Source organism: Ictalurus punctatus, chromosome 20 (genome assembly GCF_001660625.3).
Source record: "Ictalurus punctatus breed USDA103 chromosome 20, Coco_2.0, whole genome shotgun sequence".
Lineage (NCBI taxonomy): Eukaryota > Metazoa > Chordata > Actinopteri > Siluriformes > Ictaluridae > Ictalurus > Ictalurus punctatus.
In genome coordinates, this window is record NC_030435.2 from 23,401,924 (window position 1) to 23,427,064 (window position 25,141).

Genomic DNA, 25,141 nt, shown 5'->3' on the forward strand with positions numbered 1-25,141 from the left:
TGACAAAAATCAAACGTGAAAAGAAGCGGATGACGTGAAAATAGATTCATAGTGAGTAAAAATGAATGAATCGGGTGAAAAAGAAATCGTGTGTAAAAAAAAAATAAAAATCGGATCACGTGAGAACTAGACGTGAAGCACGTGTGAAGCGTGACATGAAGCGTCTAAACGTGTAAATATGGTTGTGTAACACATTAACACGTAAGAGAACATTTCCATCGCGTAGTATTACGCATTTCGTTCCCGCGTTTAATTCTCCGCACGGACACGTTTGCGATTTGTCGCCATCTTCGCACTGCAATTAGAAAACCTCTACATCACCCTGCAGCTCCTGGTTTCACGCTAACGTCCTGCTGAGTCTGACGATCACAATCTGATAGAGTTCACACTCAGATAATATCACTGCACTTAATAAAGAATTTTATAAATAGGGTTTTAAATACATCTTAATGTACATATGGATAAATAATAAATCTGACATTTCCACGTTAATTCTATTCTAATATTGTGATGTTTTAAATATATATATATTTTACACAAAATACTGAATATTATTTTAATATGCATATTTATAAAGTCTATTTGCAATAAATAAATAAATAGATAGATAGATAGATAGATAGATAGATAGATAGATAAATAAAGGAGACAAAAAGGCTAAAATCCTCCTCACGTGATCTGTGAACTGACTGGACCTAAACAAAACAAAAACCACTATTTATTTAATAAATATCATTTAAATGTAATTAAACTTTTTATCTGCATTTGGGGGAACAGTAAAAAGTTTACACAGCCAATAAGAGGAGAAGTAAAACAGTTTAGTGTTATGATGGTTATGAGAGTCATACGGCACTTTTAAAAGAGCACAGCAAGTGATTTTAATAAATAAACTGCCAAATATCGCCATCTACGGGCCGGAGAGAGAAGTACCAATAATTAACACTTTACTTTAAAAAAAAAAAAATAAATAAAATTGATAGGAAAAATAAATAAATCAAAACTTTATTACTATTTCAGACTGAACTTTTGGACGCACGGACTCAAGGTGCATGATTTTTTTCACTTTGTTCATTAAAAATAGTCATTATTTTATTTGAGATACCCTGACGATGTAAAACCTCACAGAGTAAAAGGATCATTAAATGAAGGAATATTTTTGCTTAGTCTAGATTTGCTTGACCACAACGTATATTATTTTACACATTTAGAGAAGTAGTGTGGCCACAATGAAGGTAATTCTGCCCAATGATTTACAAGCAATCGCTTTCAGAAGTCACAATAATTAGTGGAATGGAGTCCACAATTAAATCTCAATATAATCTACTACATCTGTTCCTGGAGTCTGAGATCACGCTTTAAAACACACAGCATCATGGGGAATAAACAGCGATCAAAACAAGTCCAGAATAAATTTCTGGAAAAGTAGGAGTCGGGGTTTGGTTATAACAAAATCTCAAACCTTTAAACATCTCATAGAACGAAATGAAATCCATCATTTTAACAGTGTGATTCTTTTTGCTCCCATTTCACATGTAGGGGCAATTTTGAGTAGATTCGTGACGTAAAAATCCCAGTTAAAGTCCCCTTGAACTCAAAACTGCAGTTTAGTGTGCCTTTCCGTATGAATATGTCAGCCTTAAGGTTATCTATAGTGCGCTCCAAAACAATGAGAAAAACCGCTTTCACAAAACGCACGCGTTCGAAATTTTACACGATACGGATCAACAGCTTTGATGACATCATTCCGCACATCAGCTTCTCATCAGACTTTCTGTCCGATCAAACGCTCTCTAGAATCCGAAGTGCCCCGCCCCCGACGTTATAAATATCCGTGGTACGGACCGTCAAGTACTGTTTAGCCCGGGCTTTCAGGTAAGCTGTACGCTATTGGATATTTAAAAAGGGGGAGGAGCCACTCGAAATGTCCCGCCCTGACTTCCTGATTCAGTGGAAATTACGTCATGTCGACTAACACTGCACGTTTCAAGGCGCTTCACGAGGAATTTAAGTCCGTTTCAGTTCCAGGTTTGGTGACACAAAAATAATGTTGAAGGGGGTGAATACTTATGTACGCCACGGTACGGTGTAACAATCCGACTATTCGGATCGATGCATAGATTTAAAAAGGCAACGACTGAAATGAATGACATTTCCTCCTCTAGTAAAAATTCCTTTGACCAGTCTTTAGTTACTAGAAAACACATCTTTAATATCTCCACCAGAGGGCAGTGTTGCAACGAGTCGTTTACACACAGCTGACCATGTATAAACCTGACTCTGGGCCTCTTCAGCTGACACGCAGCAGTTTGCACAAATAAATCGGCCCGAAGTTCGCGCACAGGTGCGGGAGGACGAGTTCCCCGAGCGCCGGCTGAGGGGCGAAGCGGAAAGTGTCCGAGAAGAGGCGAGCGAAGCTGCCGAGGTCCTGCACTCGCACCGTGATGTCCATCTCCTGCTGAGCGAGACCGAGCGCCTGCTCCACCACACACTCGTTCTGCAGCGGAGACAGAGAGCAGGTGGAGTAGAGCAGCTCTCCGCCCGGACGAGTCGCCTGGAGCCCCGCCCTGAGAGCAAGCACGAAGACACGTCAGGGCATTATCAGACATCATCATTTTGACCATTTATCGCTTGGGCGATATTTTGCAAAAGATCAAGGTCTTTATTTAGTTATTCGTTTATTGAAAATTTGCATATTTTGACAGTCTTGGTGCGCAGCTTTCGTGAAAATGTTGCGTCTCCATCATTTGCTCTTTTGGAAATTCAATTCAGGTTTCTTGTTATAAATAGCTTACAAATGAAAGGTTTATTTTAAAGTTCGATTGTTCCATGTTTAGCAAATGAACTAATTTTTACTAAATATAACTTGATCACTTTGCTTCTTTCTAAAAAAAATAAAAGCCTGAAATGAGTAAGCGTCCAGCGATACGCTGATTAATCCTACACCTGTTTTATAATGATCTGCTGAGAAATCTTAAACGGATCTGTATTATGTAAAGCTAGAATACATTTTTTAAACTTGTTTTTCCAGATGAATTATTGGTAAATAATAGACCATTAATGAATTATTACCTATTCCAAAAAGAACGAGGGAATTTCAACTTTGTGGGTTTTTCCCTCTTCTTTAATGAAATCTTAGCGAGAAGGGAAAAATACAGCAGCTATCTGACCGACTTCTTCCATTTTTTACTAATTAAACAGCACATGCTGCCTTTTCCTATGAGAATCCCTTCATTTTGTTTACTCTGTTTACAGAGAAAACTCTCCACTCCAGTGTGAACAAAACAAGGACTGTCGTGAGCACTAATGAAGTGATGGATGAATACTTAAAAAAATATATATTTTTAAAGATGACTTGAAAAAATGACTGAATAATGACTCACAGCAGGAGTTCGATCTGCAGTAGGGGAAGCGTCTGTCTCTCTTTAGTCCTGGACCTTTTAAAGATGTTGTTCTCATCCTCAATTAGGGAATGTCTGTCTGTGGTACAGGGGACGTCCACTAGCACCTGAGAGGAGAGAGAGAGAGAGAGAGAGAAATTAAGCACAAAAATACCATTTATATACAGAACACAGATGACATCTGAGCAGCTGTGCAGGATGCAAAGGGTGAAACGGTAAATGGTAGATAACACCAAATAAAACATACAACACAAGAAAAGCAAAACATGATCTTATTTGATATTTTCCATGTTTCCCTTTGCCAAAAAACGTCGCTAATACTGACTCGGTCAAATTCGAGGTCTTCCATATTCCTCCATTTGCGACCATCAAGAGACGTGACGCGGATCTTGTCTTCACCTCTCAGCTCCTTAGGCACGAAGCTCTGGAGCGTCCTCTGGAGCCGGGCCGTGCGAGACCCAGACAAGTCGTTGGCCCACAGAAACCCTGCGAGAATGTTAAAATCAGGGACACAATTCAGTTTTATTAAGGAAACACTACAACCAAAAACACAATCTGGAAATATCTTTACATACGGACAGCTTGCGTCTGCAGAATAGCAAGCGTCTTCCCTCCCGGACCGGCGCACAGGTCCAGAACACTGTGACCCGGCCGGATGTCCAGCGCCAACACGGGCAGGACAGAAGCTGCGTCCAGGAGATAATAACTCAGTAATCCTGCGCTGTCTGGTCTGAGAGAAACAAGACATATGAAATGTCACGTGATGGTCACAAAGTAGATCTAGGAAGAAATCTTCCCTACCTGGCAGGTTTGAATCGAGTTATGTCTCCTCTCGGAAAGACAAAACACTGGATATTTGAGCTAATACGGGCCGGTTCTGTAGAAGAATGATCATTTTGTTCAGATTCATCTGAGAGCTCGTGTGTTTCTGTTTCTCCAGCTCTGATGAAGTCTCTGCAGCCTTGAGATTGTAAAGTCGAGATCACGTCTGCATTAGAGGCGAAGTTGTTCATCAAGGCTCCATACTTCTGCTCGGACAACATCCCGATACGGACGGACGGCCACAGCTCCCCGAAGTATTTCTTATACGTGGCATCGAAGTGCTGCAGAGCCAGGTTAGTCGCTGGGACTTTGGCTCTGGTGCTGGCCTAGTAGACAATTAAAAAATAAAAGATATCACAAGTGAGTCATCTTCTTGTACAGTGTGATAATGTTTCTGTCTGGCACCAAAGAGGGACTAAAGATGAGCAACGCTTTTAATATTCAGCAGGCACTTAACTATAAAATTTAACATAATTTGAAACAGGTGAAAAAAGGGATTTACTGTAGCATTTAATCATCACTTTCTTTTCCTATATATTTATAATTCTAATTTTGCTCGTTTTGTTTTATCTTTCGTGGTACTAGATAGTCATTATTCTTATCACAATAATAATAATATCATAAAAGCTCTCGCTTTAATTAGTTTCAGTACAATAAAAACAATCTAAATATTTTACCCATTTCGTTTTAACGCGATTCCGTCGCTGGATAAAACAAACAGAGTCTTTGAACTTGTTTATCAAAAATCTCATTCTCGTGTGCGCCGCCATTTTGTGTGCAACTCCTAAAAGCGTCCGCGACTCACAATAACTTGTTGTTATTGGTTCCGTTAGTCATACGGATATTAGTCCAAGCACTCGAACATCCTTAAAATAGCGTGCTTGGCGATCAAATTACATTTTATTACTTTTAAGACATTTTATAATGACTTATTTATCATTCAAGCTACAATGACCCTCTACGGTTTTTTCCCCCCTCAACGTAATCTGATTAGTTTACTAAAATATTTGTATGTATGTATTGATTATCGCACTCGTTTGTCATAAAAAAATGATGTAAAAAAAATACGTAGTTTAAATATCGTTCATGTTTTTATTTTTAAATAACGAAATAATTTCGGAAATAAATTCCGCTGTGACGTGCTTTTAACAAGCTAATAAACTACTTCCGGTGTGTTTCTAGCACTTTCCTGCGCGTGACCTCCACTTTCAGAGTGCGTGTGGGATTAAAAAAAAGTTATTTCTCGCCTGTAAGGAATTTTTTTATATATAAACTTTAATCATGGTTCACGAAAGAGAAATGATCATACACGGAGATCCTGAGGTAGGACTTCATGTTTTTATTTACGCATAAAAAAATAAAAATAAATAAAAATAAAAAAAAGTTATAAGCAAGAATTAACCCATTAAATCCCCAGTAAATTAAATGTCTTTTCACATTTTTTTTTCTTCAACAATAAATAAATAAATAAATAATAACACATTTCAAAATAAATAAATATCTTTTCAAAACTGTTTAGGAAAAGATATAGATAGATTTCAGATATATAGATATTTTTTTTATTCTTGGTCATAACCAGGAAACTACAGGCAAAAAAATAAAATCAAATAAATAGAGTGAAAAACTCAAAAGGTGAACGCAAATTTATTTAAACACAATTTGTAGTGCACGGAAGAGACAAGTCTAATTAGAATGCATACAGCACACTTGTTTATATGCTTAATGAAGTGATTAATTGAAGTAATGACATGCTTAATTGTGGGTGTATCTGTATTTAAGTAATCCCCGATAGTGTTCAGCATCACCCGAACGTCTGACTGTTTTGAAATGTTATATTAATTAGAAACTTTGCAACACTCATTTTTTTTCTACAATAAATAAGGATGACGCTCCAGCAGAGGAAGAGGAGCCAGAGGAAGAGGAGGAGGAAGAGGAACTGGTGGTAAGTTGTCATTGAGTGACAGGAAGCTGTGTCCAACACTATATCAGACCTGGAGCCACGCTCACCGTGTCTCTGTGTGATCAGGACCCGTTAGAGACGGTGAGACAGACGTGTGAGGGGACGGAGCACTGTGTACACACACGGCACAAGCTGGAGGCGTGCGAAGCCCGGGTGAGCTCACGGCCAAACACGGCGGAAGACTGCACCGAGGAGCTGTTTGACTTCCTGCATGCACAAGACCACTGTGTAAGTGCTTTACGTGTGAATCTATGTAAGATATTTAACTGTACATATATAGAATTGTATAAGACTTGTCCGGCTCTTCACAGATCTGAAGGATCTGATGTCTGAATATATATGCGCTGTTCTGATGTGATCGAAAATACTATAAGCGTCAGCACTTGGAAGTACAAAGCCATGCCTCCTTTGCTGGGACTGACACTGAGGACACGCCTCCCCTGACTAAAAAAAAAATGTTTTGTACACTTAATCTGGTTACGAGCTTTACAATCTTGAAGTGCAGGATTTTCCTGTATATACATTTAATTTGCATCATTATAGTTTAGTTTGTTTTCTGTAATTTGTTCATAATCATTCCTAATTTGTTTTGTTTTCCAGGTCACACAGAAGCTCTTCAGTTTATTAAAATGAGCTGCACTACCCCCTACCTCACGGTTTAATACACTTATTCAAGAAGCATCTTTGTGACCAGAATACCTTATTGTACATGTCAGTATGATTTTTTTTTAAAAATTTTAAAATAGATGTTTAATTGTTTTAGTTAAATTACCATTCTACATTTACAATTTATTCCATTAGTCCATTTTAATGGCGAAGTTCTCATTACTTTTTGGGCCATTGTTTAGCCAAAAACACACCTAAAAAAAACTTGTAAAATAAAAAGCAGAATATTAACACCATACCTTACAGTAACATTTTGTTTTCCTCAACACCAGTTAGCTTTTTATGGATCATTACTCCAGTTTAAAAACCAAGTTTCAAACACTTGAGCGTAAAATCTGAAATCCAAAGATACTTGCAGTTCTCCAGCGAGGCCCCAAGATGGCAGCAGAGTCAACGCCACATGAGCAGGTCACAAATGAGTTCATTTATGCTGCTTTTGTTATTAGTGACATTTTATTGAGTTTGGCAACTTTGTCCGTTATATCTTCTAGCCCTAGTGCAGTTTTACTGCCAAACGTTTTAAATAAATATATTTAATTAAAGCTTATGGTTTACATACACAAATTGTAATAGAACAAAGTTCCTTCTACTGATAAAAACAAAAAACTGGCATCACTATGCGGACCAAAATCTCAAATGTAAAAAATAATTGTACGAGGCATTGCTTCTTAAAAAAATAATTTATTAAAATCAAATACAACCAGGGATAAAAACTAAAAAAAATTCACTCCATCATGCCAACACTAACTACACAGAGTTTAATATTCTACAGCAGCACTATGATGAGGATGACATCAGAAACTGAAATCATGATAAATTAAAGCTTGATGGATCAGTTGAGTCTGGTCGAATGCACAGGATCAACAAGCTTCGTTCTCCTTGTTGCTTTTCCCAACAAAGTCATTCATGGAGGACTGTAAAACAACCACGGGGATGTAGTTAGGGTAGTATCGGGAAGGTTCTGAGACTCGTTAGCAACACCACATCCACAAACGGTTATCGGTTATACAGCCTTCTTAACACTACCACAAAACAATTAAATATTAGATAAGCATTTATCAAGACAGTAAATATACAAAAACGGTCAAGCACAGTTTAAGCCTCACCGTGAATTTTTTTTCCTCGTTAAGCAGCGTTGTAATTTTTTTGTAATCAACAATTTTCTATAATAAAAGGCTCGTACACAGGCAGGTTCCTCCAGTCAATGAAAAACAAATCTGTGCTCTGATGACTTCAAATTTAAAAAAAAAAAATAGTATTGTAAATGTACTAAAAAAAACCTTAAATCAGCAAAAAAAATTTTTTTAAAACAATTATAATAATGAACAAATAAGTTATGATTGCAGCTAAATGACATTTTTACTGATTGAACTGAACATTTTATGGCTCGGGTCATCACTAAATATTTGCCTTCATCCATTTTACATATTTCTATGCACCACCCCCCACAAATCCACTTAGATGTGGACCCGCGACCTCGGCCCGCCCTTAAATCGACTGAATAATACCGATAATGGTGTGCATGTAAAAAATAACGGCACGTGACGGGATAACTGGCCAGGTCTTATCGTTACACCTCTCTTTACCGAGCTGGACAGAGTTAAAAGTTCACTCGATCTACGTTCCCTGACGGGTTTTTTAAAAAAAATGATGTACATCTAAATCTTTTCATACAGAAGAATGGACGTTTGCTCTTTGGGGAAGATGACAAGCTGGAAAATAAAATTTCCCTTGCTGGTATAATGGGTCATTCTGAATACAGAATCGAGCTGCCTGCCACAGACGATCCATCTCCTCCCCTTATCTTTCAATTTCCCTCCTTCCTGTAGAGAAATTTTTACGGCACCACATTCATCTCCCTCCCCTCCCGTGACAGGATAACAGAGCGAGGTGGAGCTGACCTGCAGTAGAAGTCGGTCCCTCTTCAGCTTCTTGTAGAACATCAGAACGTCTGAGTTCGCGTGGACCACTCGCGGGTCGAAGTCCATGACACGAAGCCCCTCCAGACTGCGGGCTCGAGAGAGAGCTACGTAAGCCTGTCCGCTCTCAAACACACGGGCCAGAGAGATCTCCACGCAGTCCAGAGTCATGCCCTAAAACACAGCCAGCAACAACTACAGCGTGAATGCGGCTGTACGCCGTGTTAATTACACCGTAATGAAAATAATAATTAGGGGTCCAAGCACAAAAGGCGCTGGAACCTCATGGCTTTCGTTAGGATGTTTATTTTGACCGCTCCTCTGAAAAACCTAAATGACCAAATGATGCCTCTTGATGGCGCTAGAACATAAAATAAAGGGTTTTCTTCACCGGAACCAAGAGGCCCGAACCTTTTCCAGCATGACACAAAGAGCACAAAACATGCGAGCTCTATGAAGATGTGGTGTGAAGGTTGGAAGAAGGTAGAAGAACTGGAGTGTCCTGCAGAGCCCTGGCCTCCTCACTCAACATCAGCACCTGACCTCAACCTCACGAATGCTCTTGTAGCTGAACGACCGCCCCCGAATCCCCAAAATCTACTGGAAATTCTTCCCGGAAGAGTGGAGCTTATTCTAAAAGACTACAGGAGAATAAATCTGGAACGAGATGTTCAACAAGCACACATGGCTGTGATGGTCAGGGGTGCACATACTTGTAAATAACGAGGGGTCATACGAGCCTCCGTCGCCCCGTTTAAACCAGGACCAAACGATGAGAAGCAAGAACGATACACTTCCATCTGTAGCTAATAAGCACAATTACCCCGAGCTCCATCTCCAGCCAGCTCTGGCTAATTGAGAGCCATTAGTGCTGGTGGCACACGGCCTGGAGGCACTGCTGCTGTGAGAAATAACCAAACACCGATCTGCAATCTACACTAATGCTAGAACATGCTGCAAATGAGCGAGTCACTGAATCTGATTTTACACAAACAAAAAAAACAGATATGGACAGTCAAGACGTCAGCGAGGGGGAGAGAAAAGAAAAACAGGACCGAAGAGACACAGATGCTATAGCGGTGCGTCAGGTATAAATCAGTGGCTTGAAGTGATCGGATTCGAGTCAGAAGAGCTCTCACTTGACTCTTGTGGATGGAGATGGCCCAGGCTAGCTTCAACGGGAGCTGCTGTCGGCTCAGGTACAGGCCTCCCGCCGCTTTAAACGTCCAGCGCTCGCGCTTCATCACTTCTACAGCACCGCACAGGAAGCGCACTCTCGGGAGGCCTGATGGAGCGAGAGCCAGATACAGGACATGCAGATGATTAGATTACTACATTAGAAGATTGGATTAGTCCAGGGACAGCTGGAGGAGGGAGAAGAATAAAACACAGCGATAAAAGTTAGAGCGTTATCTATACGGAAGTTGTCCTAACGTACGTTGTTTTACAGCACGACGGACGGACACGTACTGAAACGCCTTTCCACTTCCGGGGTCATGCACTTGTTAGGAAATAAATCAACAACAGGAACGAAGCCATGAAGTGGCGTTACTCTCGCCACTCCAAAGGTGATTATTTTTGTTTAAAGTCCACAGCAATTTGGCAACGATTCATCAACCTTTTAGTAAAAAGTTGTGTAGATGTTTGCATGAGCCAAACCAAACTCAGATTTTATGCCAGATTTACAAAATATTCACGACGAAGCTGATTTTTTATCGTGTTTATCAGCTGTGACGTGCATGTAAAGCATGTTCCTAGCACAGCTCATTTGCATGTAGCGACGCCCACAGAACTCCATAAAAGGTCAAAGTGTACAGGCAGCGGGGAGCACAAAATGAACACTCAGGGTAAAGACTGAACGGCAGAACTGGAAGTTATTTTGACGCACTTCTGGTTTATACCTTGATTTCCTGGTAGGAAGTCAACCACGACACCTCTCGCACCGTTCACCAGCCCTCTGTGGACATCCAGGTTCTTAGTCAGCATGACCTAAACGATAAAACGAGTTATTCAGTCGTTTAAAACTTTAAATCGTTGCCCTGATATAAAACGAGCTTCGATAGCGTGCTAGCTCCGAACCTGAGCTCCCACTTTCAGCTGTAACGTCTGACCCGCTGGACTCTGTGCGTCGATGGTTTTAACCAACATGGGGTCACTGTCCAGCGCCTCAAACACACGTAAGGGTCCTAAAAGCAGAGCGTGAGATTGGAGAATATTTTTGGAATCGCACTATTGATTCAACCTCCTGGAACATCAGCACATCAACACCCGAGAGGAAAGGAGTCACTGTGCACAGCTTGAGACGGTTCCAACACACCTGGTAGCTGCTTGAGTTTGTTCTCGTTAGTCAGCTCCACGTCGTCCTTGTGCGTGCACAGCCTGGTCGCTACGATACCGTCCCGCTCGATGGGGTTACTGGCGCTCTTCAGGAGCCGGGCAGAGACTTCCTCAGTGACTCTGAAGGAGAGAAACGAATAAAAAAAAAAACCTCAAACAAGACAGGAAGTACTGGGGTCACTCGACGAGGCGATCGACTGCATGGGAAACGACACCGAACACGGCTGTATACGGGTTTGGATACCTGCCCACTCGGATGGCCTGCAGCAGCGAGATGAAGGTGCGGTCCGTCTGCCTCCGCACCTCCGTCAGCTCCATGTTCACCTGGATGCACTTCCTCCAGCTCCTCGCCTACGGAACAGCGAGCACACGGTTAACGTCCAATCCGAATCGATCGCTAGTTAACGGGAAAGCGCAACGAAACTAAAACATGAATAATTCATGTTGCCGAGCAACTAGATAAAGAGCACAAAAAACAACCCCATACAAATGGAAAGACTGAAACACTCTCGTCCTTTATCCCTTTAATTCACCAACCATTTTTAAATTGAGGAAAAAGCACAACCGTGCATGCAAACAGCGACAGAAATCCGGCCGAGTGTTTACTGAAACCGGAAAGAGACGTCTCCATTAAGCCTTTTTTTGCTTTTGTGAAAATGATTAACTCGACGTCCAGAGTGGCATTTAATAAGCCTGGTCTCTCCACGATAAAGCACCAAGCTAAGATTTAAAATGAACAAATTTCTAAAAATAAGACAGGGATGTATGGCAACTTTTAAATAAATAAAATAATAATAATAATAATAATAATAATAATAATAAATTAAATATAATAAAGTTCAGTGTTTCATGAAAATAAAAAGGAGCAAAAAAAAAAAAAAAAAAAAAGCATAAGTGTAGAAAATACATATTAATTAAAAATTCCCCCAAAATAAAATTAAAATAATTATTTATAATAATAATTATAAATATTATTTATAATTATTATATTTATGTTTCGTGAAAATAAAAAGGAGCAAAAATTTTAAAAAGCATAAGTGAAGAAAATTCAAATGTAATTAAAAATTCCCCCAAAATAAAATAATTAAAATAAATCAAATAAGCAATTAAAATAAAAAGGACAGTAAATTGAGCAAAGCAAGGAATCAAGACGTGTTTCTCTTAGAAATTAATTTGATCATAAAATAACGTACTTAAAGACAGAAGAGTAATAAGTTGGGTAAAGCAGAATTGCAGCTGAGAAACAACAACAACAACAACAACAACAACAACTAGAAAAAGCAAAACTGCTGAGTACTGTACATAAAGGTGACACAAAGCAAACCGATAATAACTAGAGATTTCAGGGAGATTTGTGTTACAGTCACGAGTCATGAGGTGCGAGAGATTTCGTACCTGGAAGCAGAAGCCGGGTTTCTCTTTTCCTTTAGTGACGGGAGGAAGCTGGAGAAAATCTCCACACACGATCAGCTGAATTCCTCCGAAAGGCTCGGAAGATCTTCTAATTGACCTACAAGCACCAAAAGCACACAGCTCATGTTATCAGGACACACACACACACACACACACACACACACACACACACACACACTGCAGCATGCGTGATGTTCAGACTCATTAATTTGTAATAAACCTCCTCGTTGTGCTGTGAGGTTTAAATCAGAAACACTCGCCCGCAAAGCAGACATTTACCATCTGATATTCATTTCAGCACATTCACCCGAGCGAGCTTCCAAGTCATTAACCTGAACCGCATAAATTAAGAAAACGGGTTTGGGGGGGGGGGGGGGGGGGGGGGGGGATTCCTGCTGTTGCAATCTCACCTGGTCCATGGAAAGTAAGTAAATAAATACATTAAATGTAAATAAAATAATAAAATAATAAATAAATAAATAAAGAACTTCACAATATAAATAAACTATAAATATTGGACGCATTATAAAATGTACAAAAACCACATTTATTAAATATAATATTAGCTAGATTAAATAGAAATAAAAGAACTAGAAGTTGCAATTTCCTGTTCTTTCTGTGGTGTGAAACATTAATGAGGTTCATTTTAAATGAAAAAAATATATATATCATAATAATAAATATATAACGATGATAAATTCACACAATGATTTATCGCTAGATGTTGAAATTTTGTACCGAATCTAATATTCTAATCTTCTCAAATGGTTTACTTTGAAATAAATTCTTTTGAAGACATTAAATGAAATCCTACTCATTTTTAAAAGTTATACTAATGTTTTGTCAGCAGTCCTATAAAATCGTAATACGCGCGGCGTGTCAGAAACGTTCATGTCTCGGCCCTGATGGAGGAGCTCTAGCAAATCTGGGTGTCCCCCTCACCCCCCACCCCCGAAACAATGTTTGGAGAATATAGAAATAAAGTCAAGAAATACTTTTCAGATTTACCCACCGCACCTTTAAACGTTACTGAACACGTTACTGAACGTAACAGCACCAAATAAATAAATAAATAAATAAATAAATAAATAAATAAATAAGGTTTTTTAAAAAGGAAAGCAAATGGAGATTAAGCCAAATGTTTAAAGTCTATAACGGTGGCAACCAGACAGGCCCGTTATTTCTTTATTTAAACACTGAAACAAACGCTCGTTCTGTAAATAAGGAGAAATGAACTTTACAACAAGGCATTAATAATAGTTGGAGGAAATGTGATGCTTCAGACACCAATTAAAACGCTCTACGTGCCTGGCGACGGACTCCAACTTGTCAAAGAACTCTGCCTCCACCATGGAGATCTCGTCGATGATGAGGTGTTTGCAGCTGGTCCAGTGCTGCAGGACTCCGGGCCGCTGTGCGAGCTCCAAACACTGCTCCAGAGGAGCCGAACCCGAGCCGATACCTGACCAATCGGAGAGCAAGACACACGAAGCATTCATAATCTTCTACTGGGATTCAAATGATAAGTTACATATTACTATTATAATTTCATCCAACCAATCCAAATCCATCCCATCCAATCCCAAATTAGTAATCCTTCCAACCAGCCCCATCCAATCCCCTTCATCCATTCAAAGATAATCATCCATCCAATCTAAACATTCATGGAGTCATCAAATCCGACCAAAATATCCATCCTCCAATCCCAATCCATCCATCCATCCCATTCCAAACATAAATCCTCCAATCCCATACTAATCATCCATCTCACCATCCAACACCAATCCTACATCCATCCTGAAAGCCCAACAAATCCAATCCTCCAGCCATCCAATCCCAAGCATGTCCTCCAACCCCACACTAATCCATCCATCCAATCTAACATCCATCCTCCAACCCCCATTCCAATCATACATCCTCCAATCCCACACGAATCATCCATCCGTCCCTCCATCCAATCTAAACACCCATCCTCCAACCCCAAACAAATCCAAATCATCCATCCACCCAATCCCAAACATATGTCCTCCAACTACATGCTCTCCATCCATCCATCATCCATTCATTAGCTCAAACATGGTGAAATCTGACCTGCGAAACTGTGTAATGTCGTCCCTCCTATATGACAGGCCGCTACACCGGTGCTGGCCGTGGCGTATGTGCTTTTAGGAGGCAGCGATCCCACAATCCTTTTCAACAGGAAGGACTTCCCCGTACCTCGGAACACAAATCATTGCAGAATGTTAGTGTGTTAGTTAGGCCCTGTCCAAAATAACACACTCGTGCTTGTCATTTTTTTTGAAAATTAGATAGTCGTGACATAAATGTGTGACCATGTGCATGAACTAGATCATAAGACACATTTTCCCCCTGTGATCCAAACGAAAGTACAATTACTTCTTCCTACATCTAAAAGTCTTCTGATTTTTGACGTCACTGTGCAAGCCACAGATTTAGGATTTGAGACAGGGCGACAATGTGTAAATACCTGCACTTCCAGTGAAAAACACATTCTTCCCGCTCAATACTGCATTCAGAACCGCCATCTGTTCCTTGCTGAGTTTCTGCGCAACTGGCAACGTGAGGACAGGCTTCTTGTGAGGGTGGAGAGCTTTAACCTGGAAAACCGAGAACCAGAAACCGGGTTTGATCTTCAGACCAAACTAAACGACTCATGAGACATGTTCGGTGTGTGCGAGATGTTTGCTTCTTTAGGTTTGCATTGAAAATACGAAGCTGAAATATGCATCCAACATGTAACGGACGCAGATAAGCTCCAGCTTAGCGTCATGGACTAAATCAGATTTGTGGAGCTGCTCAGTGTCTGCCTGACTTGTGTTTCCGGACTCTGTACGATACCTTACTATCTACAAACCTGGACAAAAAGACATCAGAGATGAAAACGGTCTTAGCTTTATCTTAAAGCACAGTGTAGTGTCAGCTCACACCACCACTGAACTCAGGTAGGGGGGCGTGGCCTAAAGTCTGAACCTGATCCAGATCAGGTAGCACGTCTCCCTATTCAGACAGGATTAGGTTTACACGTGGAAGTCGAGGATGTGTTTTATCCCTTGATTACGTCCATAAGTGGGAGATTAACGTCTGATGTGATCTTAAAGCAGTGATCATACCGGGCTGGCGTCTCCGTCCGCTCGGGGTCGTTTGACCCGCTGTCGGCCGTCTGTTCTGTTCACAGCTCTCTCGGTCAGTGCTTTCACCTGCACCGGGGCGTTCACTTTGCTCCTTAACTCGTTGGCTTTCTGGATGTCCTTCTGCTGCACAGGGCTGATGATCTCGAAGCTTCTCGGGACACCCGCCCGCATCCGGGCCCTTTCGCTGACAGGGTTAGTGCCCCGTGAGGCTTCGTGCTTTATACTCAGGGTCTTCAGGAAGGTTTTCAGTCGGTCAGGCGGACAGTCAGAGATCAGGACCTGCGCGTTGCTCTGCGGGAAGTTCACCGTGCACTTGCCGTCCTTGACAAACCGCATGAAGAGCCGGAAGTCACTACGTAAAGCAAAGTTCTCATGGGCTCCGCCACGGACGTCCTGAACGCGCAGCACCAGCTCCCGGAACTCGTCCCGGCCCAGAGTGACCGTGGCACGGCGGAGAACCCGGCGCTGAACCCCATGACCTGCTGATGCTCCGCTCGCACGCTCTACTGCAACACTGCACTCCAGTCTCGCACCGTCCTCCGCGTGCAACATCCTACCACAACGAACAGTCACTCGAGTTTACACCGTATACAGAAAAGTACACAAAAACTAGATTTCATTTCTGCATCTTATTATTATTCCTTTATTTAACCTTCAGTGCTCCTAAACATGCCTGAATATTTTATACAATATATAATTACTGAAAATAAACCCCCGGCATTTAACACCTTCTCCCTCAACACACCTGAAGCTCAATCAATCAATCAATGGCTTGATAATGATCCGACTTAAACCTTTTAAATTACACCGGTGTAGAGAATAAGTACATTTTATTTGCTCAACAAACACATTTGTTTAATATTAGTGCATTCTGACACACAACCTAATCTTCTTAGTAGGTGAGAATTATTGTGTTGCATTAAACATTAGCTATTGAAGATTTCATATTGACATTAATATATGAATTAAACATTAAGAAACATGGAAAGATTAAGTCTTTCTTTTTTTTTTTTTTAAACAGTGTATTCTTGTTTTTGATTCATGGTGTCTACATGGACAGCTCACTAAGTGATATTTAAACATAAATAGAAAAGAAGTCATGTTCACCATACAAATGAGAAGTTTATATTAATTTGTAATGATACAATTAATATTAGGACAAGGGTACGTTTTGTTCCATTTATTCATGAAAGGGGTTTGATTGTGTTTTTAAAAAATCCACCAAATTCAGCATCAGGGGGATTTAAATAGATAAAATACGCATTTATAGCTTTGCTATTTTTATCCTGGGACGTTTAAAAATGATATGTTTTAAGTCGTTCAAAGTGTAATTTTGTAAACAAACGACAACAAAGTGATAAACTCACCCGGCTCGCCTCGGTTCACTTCACCGCAGCAAACAAACACACGCCGCAAATTTCAAACTGAAAGCTTTAAACCGGAACAGCCAATCAGATCGGGGCATTTAAACACACAACCAATCAACGTCAACTTCCGTAAAAAAAAAAAACGAGGCGCAGCTACGTCATCGGCGGGCAAGGGAGCTGGTTGCCAGTTCCGTGGGTTTTCTTTCCGAATTGACTTTCATTTAAAAACATTTTAAACAAAGTTTTGTTTGTTTGTTTCTAGGGTTTGGGGATGTATATTTTCCTCATATACAATTTACTGTGTTTTTAATGGTTACTTACATTTTCAATGCAAAAACAATATTTATAGCCTATTTTTGTTGGACTGTGTTTATAATTATGATTAACAGGGATATTCAGATACTGTATAGAACATGCACATTCAATTAATAATAATAATAATAATAATAATAATAATAAATCCATAGTAGACTATTTTTAAAAAATAAGACTGTTCTTAATGTGTGTCACTACTTCTCCTAGACACTCTACATATATAAAAGGCTAATACGAGACAATTTTACAACATACAGGCCTAAATTTAGGAAAAATAAATTTTTTAAGACTGCTTCAGGAAAATTGAATAGAAAATGAGCAGGTTATTTAATGAGAGAGAGAAAGAGAGAGAGAGAGAGAGAGAGAGAGAGAGAGAGAGAGAGAGAGAGAGAGAGAGAGTTATTTTGATGCAAATCATATGCCTATATAGTCATCATACTAAAGTAGCCATCTTTTATTGAATTTTTGTTTTATTTTTGCTCTGTTTAGTCATATCAGTAGTTCCAGTTACACTGCATTAATTTCTGGAGGGAGGGGGAATGTTACAACTAGATTGTTTTTCCTGTTACCTACCCTTTGTAGTACCTCCAAGTACCCCTAGGTACCCATTTGAGAAACACTGGTGCAAGCAAGCATATGTTAATCTGTTATACACACGTCATCAATAAGTGACGGGACATCAGCGAGCGAGGACGCCTCGTATGACCTCGGATTTGTCCTGCCCTCGTGTCCTGCGATGAGCTACGATGCAAAGAAGGGAAGTGAGGAAATAAAATAACGAAATGAGAAAGACCCGTGGGTTCTAATTACCGTAGTCCCCTTCACGTCCTAATCTGGTCACTCGCTTCCATCGCTTAAATAGTGGTGACAGGAATTTGAGACACGTCCAAAAGCTACCATTTCATTTCACTGTAATTAAACCCAAAACCCGAAAAAGCAACCCGCCGGCTCTCTCTTTCATATACTGATACCATTGCATGAGACCAGGGATGCATGTTTCTCAGGCACATTTCATTTTTCACACGTCTCCTACAGCCTAACCACGAAGGAGGACCACAAGACGAAAACCAAAACGCACACCATAAAATAATAATAAACGCCGCGTTCAGTTCTGGAACAGTGTGTGTTAGGATGAGATAAGATAACGATTAATAACCACTAACCCTAGCACACCAACACCAGCATTAACGCTGACAGAGCATCAAATTATAACGACAGCCACAAGCAGCAATAAAACACATAGTGCTGTGCTCCTATGGGAAAATAATTCATAAATGGGATGGTGTGACGAAGCAGAGTTACTGCCAACCATCTCAACATGTTTTATTCCTCTTATTCCAAACAAACAAACAAACAAACAAAAAAACCTCAAGCTGCCATGTTTGTCTAGCAAACAAAAGAACACGGTCTGAATGCTATAATGTTGGAATAACAGGACTTTTGCCATCCATTGCCCCATATGTCATGATAGATAGATAGACAGACAGACATACAGAGAGATAAACAGACATACAGAAAAATAGATAGGCAGACAGTCAAGCAGGCATACAGGGAGACAGACAGACAGACAGACAAATAGATAGGCAGGTAGACAGACAAACACAGAGAGATAGACCTGCAGACACACAGATAGATAGGCAGACAGACAAGCAGGCATACAGGCAGACAGACAGACAAATAGATAGGTAGGCAGGCAGGCAGACAGACAGACACATAGAGAGATTGGTAAGCAGGCATACAGACAAACAGACAGACAGACAGACAAATAGATAGGCAGGCAGACAGACAGACACAGAGAGATCGATAAGCAGGCAAACAGACAGACAGACAGACAGACAGACAAATAGATAGGCAGGCAGACAGACGGATAGGCAGCAATCAGATAAGCAGGCAAACAGGCAGATAGACAGAATACTGGATTTTATATTAAATGTTATTAGATTGCAAGGCAACTTGTCAGATCATTTAGAGAATGATGAATGTGCTGAATCACCGGCATGTTTACAGCTCTCGTGATATACGGCAGCACTCACTGAAGCTGATAGAGTATATATTTGTTCCTCATCGTAAACGCATTCAAATTCCTAATTAAAGTTCCAGCAGCTCTACACTTCAAACAGGATGGGCATTTGATTGTATTTTTTGATTTAGAGACAGTACATGCAGTCGTTGGTGGGCTGCGCATTTCGTCATCACGGCTCGTTTTGCGTAGACAGATGTGAGAATTTCCAGGAATGCTTCGAGTGTCGCACCATTAAGCTTCAACAGCGTGCACAGTGAGGCCATCAGTCACGGCCGTGACACGGGAGAGAGAAGAGGGCGGGGCCTTTAGACCTACAAACAACACATTTTCATCTATTTCCCTTGCTTCTCTCATTTGTCTCTCCTTTACAGGGAGCAAATGCTTTTTATATGAGCTGCTCGGGTCAGCGGAAACTTTATTTAAGGGTCATTAGATCTAGGTTTTTTCCTGCATGGAGATAAAAAGGCTGACTGTGCCACCCAATTAGATAGATAGATAGATAGATAGATAGATAGAGTTTTACTGTATATTGTAGTACACTATATAACGTGCAGTATTGTAGTTCACTATACACTTGTGAAATTCAGCTATCTGGTTATTGAAAATGTTCTCATACGTCTTCCTAATTATGTGAAATACTTCCAGCAATGCTTTTTTCTGTGACATATCCGTATAGGAAATATAGGATAATGTCTCCTTATCACAGACTGCAGTCACCCTCATTTATTAGTGACAGGAATATTGCTGAAACAGAGAGTTGCGTAACGATGGAAATCACTCTGGCCTAATGATTGAAGAACACTCTGTTGTGTTGATGTATTTGACGGGAAGGCAGCGGTAAATGGGCCGGATACCGAGGACACGCCGCGTTAATGAAGTCCCCCGTTCATGTTTACTTCATTTGTCACATTGAATAATGAGCCGTCGCACCGGGAACACATTATTAACATCACTGCTTTCTAAATGCGTCCCGGAATAACAAATAAGATCCGCGTATTGTATTCGATTTTTATGGAGATTCAAACAAATAGCACATTTCGGCTCATTTGTAAGCTCGAGGGCTTTTTCATGTCTTCAAAACGGGACAAAAACTAAACGGAAATGGATCGTGATACTAATGGAGGGCTAAAACAAAGCCACCTAATAATCAGGGGGGAGAAAAACTAACAAATGTTGTCGATCAAGACATGCTTGTGGTGCTAACAAGTAATGAAAGCTTATTGCTACCTGTTTAGCTTTAGAAAAAGCAGAGTAATGCAAAAAACTATAGTATTATCTAAATACTTTTGCCTGTACACATTAGGCCACGCCCCCTACCTGAGTCTGATGCTGGTGTTCAGTAAAACCAAAGTATAGGCGTCTGTGAAAATGCTCACGTCCCAGTACTCAAGAACACCAGGAAGTGTTCTTGATTCTCCCCAAAAAGCGAGAGTGCATCTTTCGGTAAATTGTCAACGAGAACATCCCATGGTTCGTTGAGACATGGTGGCGGACTCAGCTCAGACCCATAACCGTACGTTCTGTAAGCTCTCATATTAATTAAATGGTGCATGTAAAACATTTTGACCCAACTTGAGTGGTATTGCTGTCAGCTCTGTTTTTTCGGTACAAACAGCACGTATTATGAAAGTTGTTTGCGATGGGATCGTAAACGCACTCCTCTGTTACAGCGCCAAAACCCCGACTGTGACGCTGAGCGACCTCACGATGCCGTCGGAGGACGAGGTTAACTGGAAGCTATGAGTTCAAAATGTATAGTGCATACAGTGGATCTAAAAAGTCTACACACCCCTGTTAAAATGGCAGGTTTGTGTGACGGGAAAAAAAAAAATCGAACCCTGGATAAATCATGTCAGAACTTTTTCTACCTTTATTGAGAAATTTCAACCTATTCATTAAAGTGAGAAACAATAAGAATCATTTTAAGGGAAAGAAAAATAAAAAAATGTATAATAACCTGGTTGCATAAGTGTGCGCACCCCTAAACTAATACTTAGCTGAAGCAGCTTCAGATTTTATCACAGCATTCAGTCTTTTTGGGTACGAGCCAATCAGATTGGAGCATCTTGACTTAGCAATATTCTTCCTTGTAAAAGCGTTCTAACTCGGTCAGATCTCCCGTACACGGCCCTCTGCAGGTCACCACACAGATTTTTGGTTGGATTTAGGTTCTGGACCGTTCCAGAACCTCGGACTTGTTTTGGCGAAGCCGTTCCTTTGTTGATCTGGAGGTTTGCTTCGGCTCGTTCACAGCGCTGCCACGTTCCCAATAATAAAAGGGTGTGCACAATTATGCAAGTATTGGAAGTTTTTATTTTTCATTTTTCCCCCCTCAAAATAAAAACATTTCCGGGTGTTTGTGACTTGATGTTTATATGTTGCAATGTGAAAAAGGTTCATATAAGTGTAAACTTTTTATATCCACTGTACATTCGAGGTTTACAATACAGATATGTTATTTTACGGTCATTCTAACATGACTACAACTCATTTTTTTCTGTACTGTTCCTTTAAGATGACGCTTTTTTTTTTTCTTTCTATTTCAGGCATTGGAGCTACACAGCGAGTATTAGAAAGTAAAAAATTGAAAAGGAAAAGTAAGGCCTGGTGTCGGTGGAAAGGTCAAACGATGAACATGTTCTCTAGAGAGCGATGACCTTTATGGAAGAAAGGTTCTTTTAACTCTTCGTCCGTATAATTGATGTAAAATCTTTCGTCTTCTTCCGTAATTTTTTCCTTCACCGTGATTCGTCTTTTCCACTTAGAGGTCGCGCTCTTTCGGTTTCTGGCTGGCTGTTTCGTGATTTTACCGCACGGACAAATGAGTTTTCAGCAAACTGAACAGACAAAAAAAAAAAACGAGGCTTTCCAGGTGAAAAATGATTCTGTAACAGTAACTTAAGGAATTCTGCTGTCTCTGCGTTGGCGAAATCTGATAACGTTCTCAAATGACTGTGTCTGTTATTAACAGTGAAGGAGGCGTGGTCTGTCTAATCGTCAGTTCCAAGAAAGGAGGCGTGGCCTCTGCGTCTTAAAGTGGTACTGAAAGGAGGTGTGGCCTCTGTATCTAAAAATTGAAATGAACTCTTACAAAGGCCACTCCTCTTTCTCACGCCCGGGTAACATTTCTATTTAGATTTTCACAATTCTATGCAAATGACGTATGAGAAATAATCGTTTGGATTTGTCACAGTAAAGCAAGAAAAAAAATCCAAACGATGGCTCGAATGATTCCTGGGACCAATCCTACGGGGCGCGTGGTCCGACGTTTCCTCAGTCCCTCACTCGCCACTTTGGTTTTTTATTCCTATCTGCCAGTCGAATTAAGAAAAAGAAATGAGTAAAACAAACGTCTCGAAATAGGTTTAACAATCTTATTAATGATATCATCAAAGAAAGCGCTAAATAAATTTGACAACATTCAAGACATATTCACTTGGTAAGATGTCGGTTTTTGCAGTGTTCAAGACCTCCGTCACGTTCTCCTCTGTTCGTCCTCCTCTAAAAACGAGTGAAGGTCGAGGAGACGAGCTGTGCGAGACACGTCTGTACTGACTGTGATCATACGGTGAAGGAGGATTGATTAGCGGAGATGGTGACGGTGGTGGGAATCCGTCCGTACGTTTGCACGAAACTGTGCTCCGTCAACAGGCAGTGCATATGTGCAAGATATCTGGATGTGTGTAATGGTAGTTTAAAAAAAAAATAAAAAATCCTTTACAAAATGGATTCATTTCTAAAAATTCTCCGTTTTGTTTGCGTTACTCTGATATCTCTAATGCAGTTTATTCACAGTGCATTGCTGACAGATGTTTCGGCATGGCACTTGTGATTTCCCGTGTGTGTGTGTGTGTGTGTGTGTGGGTGGACTATATTTATGGACTCACTCGATCATTAGCTACTGTACGGTAAATGTCACAGAGCTATATATCTGACGGTATGAAAATGTGCACTAGAGGGCTGGAGATTACATTCGATCAATAAATCTCAGACAGATGTGAGGCTGTGCTGTGGAGAGAGAGGAACAGGCATGAGGAACAGAAAATAAAATAAAATCAAGCCTCGGGTTACCAGTCAGGGCCGCACGAGATCAATTAAGGACATTTTCAGTAAAGGAGAAGGCGTCATAAAGCCCAGAGCTTTGGAGGGATCTTTTATTTGATTTTTTCCCTCCCATAGCAGTGCTGCTGAATTAACCGTGTACAACTATTCTGAAATGAAACCCGTGAACAAAACGCATTCGTCTCCCGCGGGGCGCGGTAGCGTTCATTCCGTCCTCACGAGAGCGAATCCTAACGACGCCATAAAGACGGCTTCCAAAGACGTTCCGCGCGTCTCAAACCGACCACGAAGCCTTCGATCCTCTCAAAACCGGTAAGCTTCACGTGACAGCGGAGAACCCGCGTGTTTTCCTTGGCTTTTTGTCCACGTCGACACGCAGTTCACGGTCTCTACGGCCCTGACGGTAGCGCGGCTACGGATCGTGGGTTTATATTAACGCGCTCGTTCTAATACGTTCGTTTCCATAGTAACGGCTCATTCGCAGGGGCTCGTGCAGCTGATGCTCCACATGAACGGATTTTAAAAATCGCTGATATGGTTATAATGATCATGGTTATAAGGGAGATTTTTTTTTTTTCTTTTTTAAATGAGATTTACGTAAGGAGTCTGCAGTGTCAGCGCTTTATAACAGTCGGAGAAGTTTACAGCTTGCATGTCGTAAGCTGCAGGGGTTTTTTTTGTTTTGTTTTTTTGGTCTTATTTACTTCAAAAGAGAGAAAGAAGAGAGGGAGAGGCTGATGAGGGAACGATTGTTTATACAGTAACGTAAGTGATGCTTCACGGACATTCGACAACATCAGATGTGACTATAAACCGCTTTTTTTAATTAAAAAAAAAAAAGTGCCTTTTTTAATTAATCGCTGTGAATAAATTGCAGTGGTGTAAAAGGGACGCAGACAAGGACGGATCTGAACTAAAATGTCAAATCGGGGCTAGTGAACGAGTCAGCGATTTCATAAACTTTCTTAAATTTAAACAGTAACCTAGAAATATTCAAGATATTAAATATTCAAGGAGACGGGGAAAAAAAAACGCATTCTCTGTTTTAAATTTTGGCCTCAGACTGTTGGACGGCGCCGTATACGTGTCGGGTCAGCTCTCAACGTTCGGCAAAAAGAGTCGATTCACAGAGCTGACTCGGGCACAAACGACACGTCTCTACCAGACATTCTATTAAAAGAACGACCAAGACGTCGTTTTCTCGCCTTTCTAAATGTCTTTGTTCTCACTCGGGGTCGGATCGTTTATGCCTTTCAGGCCGGTGAAGTGCAACGTCGAAATCCATGACGATCGCGCCGTCTCATGGTGGACTTCTCATGAAGACGTGTAATCAGCAAGACTGACGATCTTTCGATTCGCCTGTATTCTTATTGGACAAAAGCGTCTAACTAATGAAAGGCTGTACGTGTCCAGCTTCAGAAATGCTAATCACCCGAGGTTTTAACATCTACTTGTATGCCAGCACATGCTTTGCTAATGAACAGGTAGACTATAGAAATAGACATACTCAAACAAAACCCCATAATACTATGACGTGCGAAACTAATGCCCACACCGGCGTCTGAGGAGATAACACGGAGCTGTTAAATCCGCACTGCGGATTAACAGTACTTTTGTTTGCTCTGTGCTGATAAAAGGTCAGTGGAGGTTTGATTTGTTGCACCGCAAACTCCATTTTGACAAATTGCACCACGGACGTGGAAAGAG

General features: G+C 40.6%; 3 protein-coding genes across 4 annotated transcripts; 1 reads left to right on the forward strand and 2 right to left on the reverse strand.

The window, feature by feature from the left end:
- Nucleotides 1-741: 741 nt before the first annotated feature.
- On the reverse strand, nt 742-5,028 carry nsun4 (NOP2/Sun RNA methyltransferase 4). The gene is made up of 6 exons (XM_017496268.3): nt 4,898-5,028; nt 4,200-4,546; nt 3,974-4,128; nt 3,724-3,884; nt 3,381-3,505; nt 742-2,564 (listed from the first exon to the last, which is right to left on the reverse strand). Exons 1-6 carry the CDS (start codon nt 4,988-4,990, stop codon nt 2,288-2,290), a joined length of 1,158 nt encoding a protein of 385 aa, XP_017351757.1. The 5' UTR covers nt 4,991-5,028; the 3' UTR covers nt 742-2,287.
- A 356-nt stretch (nt 5,029-5,384) lies between these two features.
- LOC108280833 (cytochrome b-c1 complex subunit 6, mitochondrial) lies at nt 5,385-7,084 on the forward strand. Its single transcript, XM_017496269.3, has 4 exons — nt 5,385-5,543; nt 6,103-6,162; nt 6,247-6,408; nt 6,781-7,084. Exons 1-4 carry the CDS (start codon nt 5,502-5,504, stop codon nt 6,811-6,813), a joined length of 297 nt encoding a protein of 98 aa, XP_017351758.1. The 5' UTR covers nt 5,385-5,501; the 3' UTR covers nt 6,814-7,084.
- A 427-nt stretch (nt 7,085-7,511) lies between these two features.
- Nucleotides 7,512-17,110, reverse strand: pif1 (PIF1 5'-to-3' DNA helicase homolog (S. cerevisiae)). 2 transcript variants are annotated; one of them, XM_017496266.2, is made up of 13 exons: nt 17,035-17,110; nt 15,647-16,220; nt 15,004-15,133; nt 14,607-14,732; nt 13,824-13,977; nt 12,498-12,612; nt 11,347-11,453; nt 11,083-11,222; nt 10,845-10,951; nt 10,667-10,754; nt 9,905-10,050; nt 8,748-8,939; nt 7,512-7,760 (listed from the first exon to the last, which is right to left on the reverse strand). In XM_017496266.2, the coding sequence occupies exons 2-13, from the start codon at nt 16,217-16,219 to the stop codon at nt 7,707-7,709; spliced, it is 1,932 nt and encodes a 643-aa protein (XP_017351755.1). In that variant the 5' UTR covers nt 16,220; nt 17,035-17,110; the 3' UTR covers nt 7,512-7,706. The 2 variants fall into 2 exon arrangements, with proteins under 2 accessions (XP_017351755.1, XP_017351756.1); XM_017496267.3 differs by lacking the exons at nt 7,512-7,760; nt 9,905-10,050 and having other exon boundaries at nt 8,754-8,939.
- Nucleotides 17,111-25,141: the final 8,031 nt, after the last annotated feature.

Excerpts from the sequence above, each read along its gene's own strand:
- LOC108280833 (XM_017496269.3), top strand. The coding sequence starts at position 5,502 with ATGGTTCACGAAAGAGAAATGATCATACACGGAGATCCTGAG. Across the intron at positions 6,163-6,246 it reads AGGAGGAAGAGGAACTGGTG|GACCCGTTAGAGACGGTGAG; the intron begins GTAAGTTGTCAT and ends CTGTGTGATCAG. Across the intron at positions 6,409-6,780 it reads TGCATGCACAAGACCACTGT|GTCACACAGAAGCTCTTCAG; the intron begins GTAAGTGCTTTA and ends TTTGTTTTCCAG.
- nsun4 (XM_017496268.3), bottom strand. The coding sequence starts at position 4,990 with ATGGCGGCGCACACGAGAATGAGATTTTTGATAAACAAGTTCAAAGAC. Across the intron at positions 3,885-3,973 it reads TCTGCAGACGCAAGCTGTCC|GGTTTCTGTGGGCCAACGAC; the intron begins GTATGTAAAGAT and ends ACATTCTCGCAG. Across the intron at positions 2,565-3,380 it reads CTGCAGATCGAACTCCTGCT|GGCGGGGCTCCAGGCGACTC; the intron begins GTGAGTCATTAT and ends GCTTGCTCTCAG.
- pif1 (XM_017496266.2), bottom strand. The coding sequence starts at position 16,219 with ATGTTGCACGCGGAGGACGGTGCGAGACTGGAGTGCAGTGTTGCAGTA. Across the intron at positions 10,051-10,666 it reads CTTCCTACCAGGAAATCAAG|GCCTCCCGAGAGTGCGCTTC; the intron begins GTATAAACCAGA and ends TCGCTCCATCAG. Across the intron at positions 8,940-9,904 it reads TCTCCATCCACAAGAGTCAA|GGCATGACTCTGGACTGCGT; the intron begins GTGAGAGCTCTT and ends GCTGTGTTTTAG.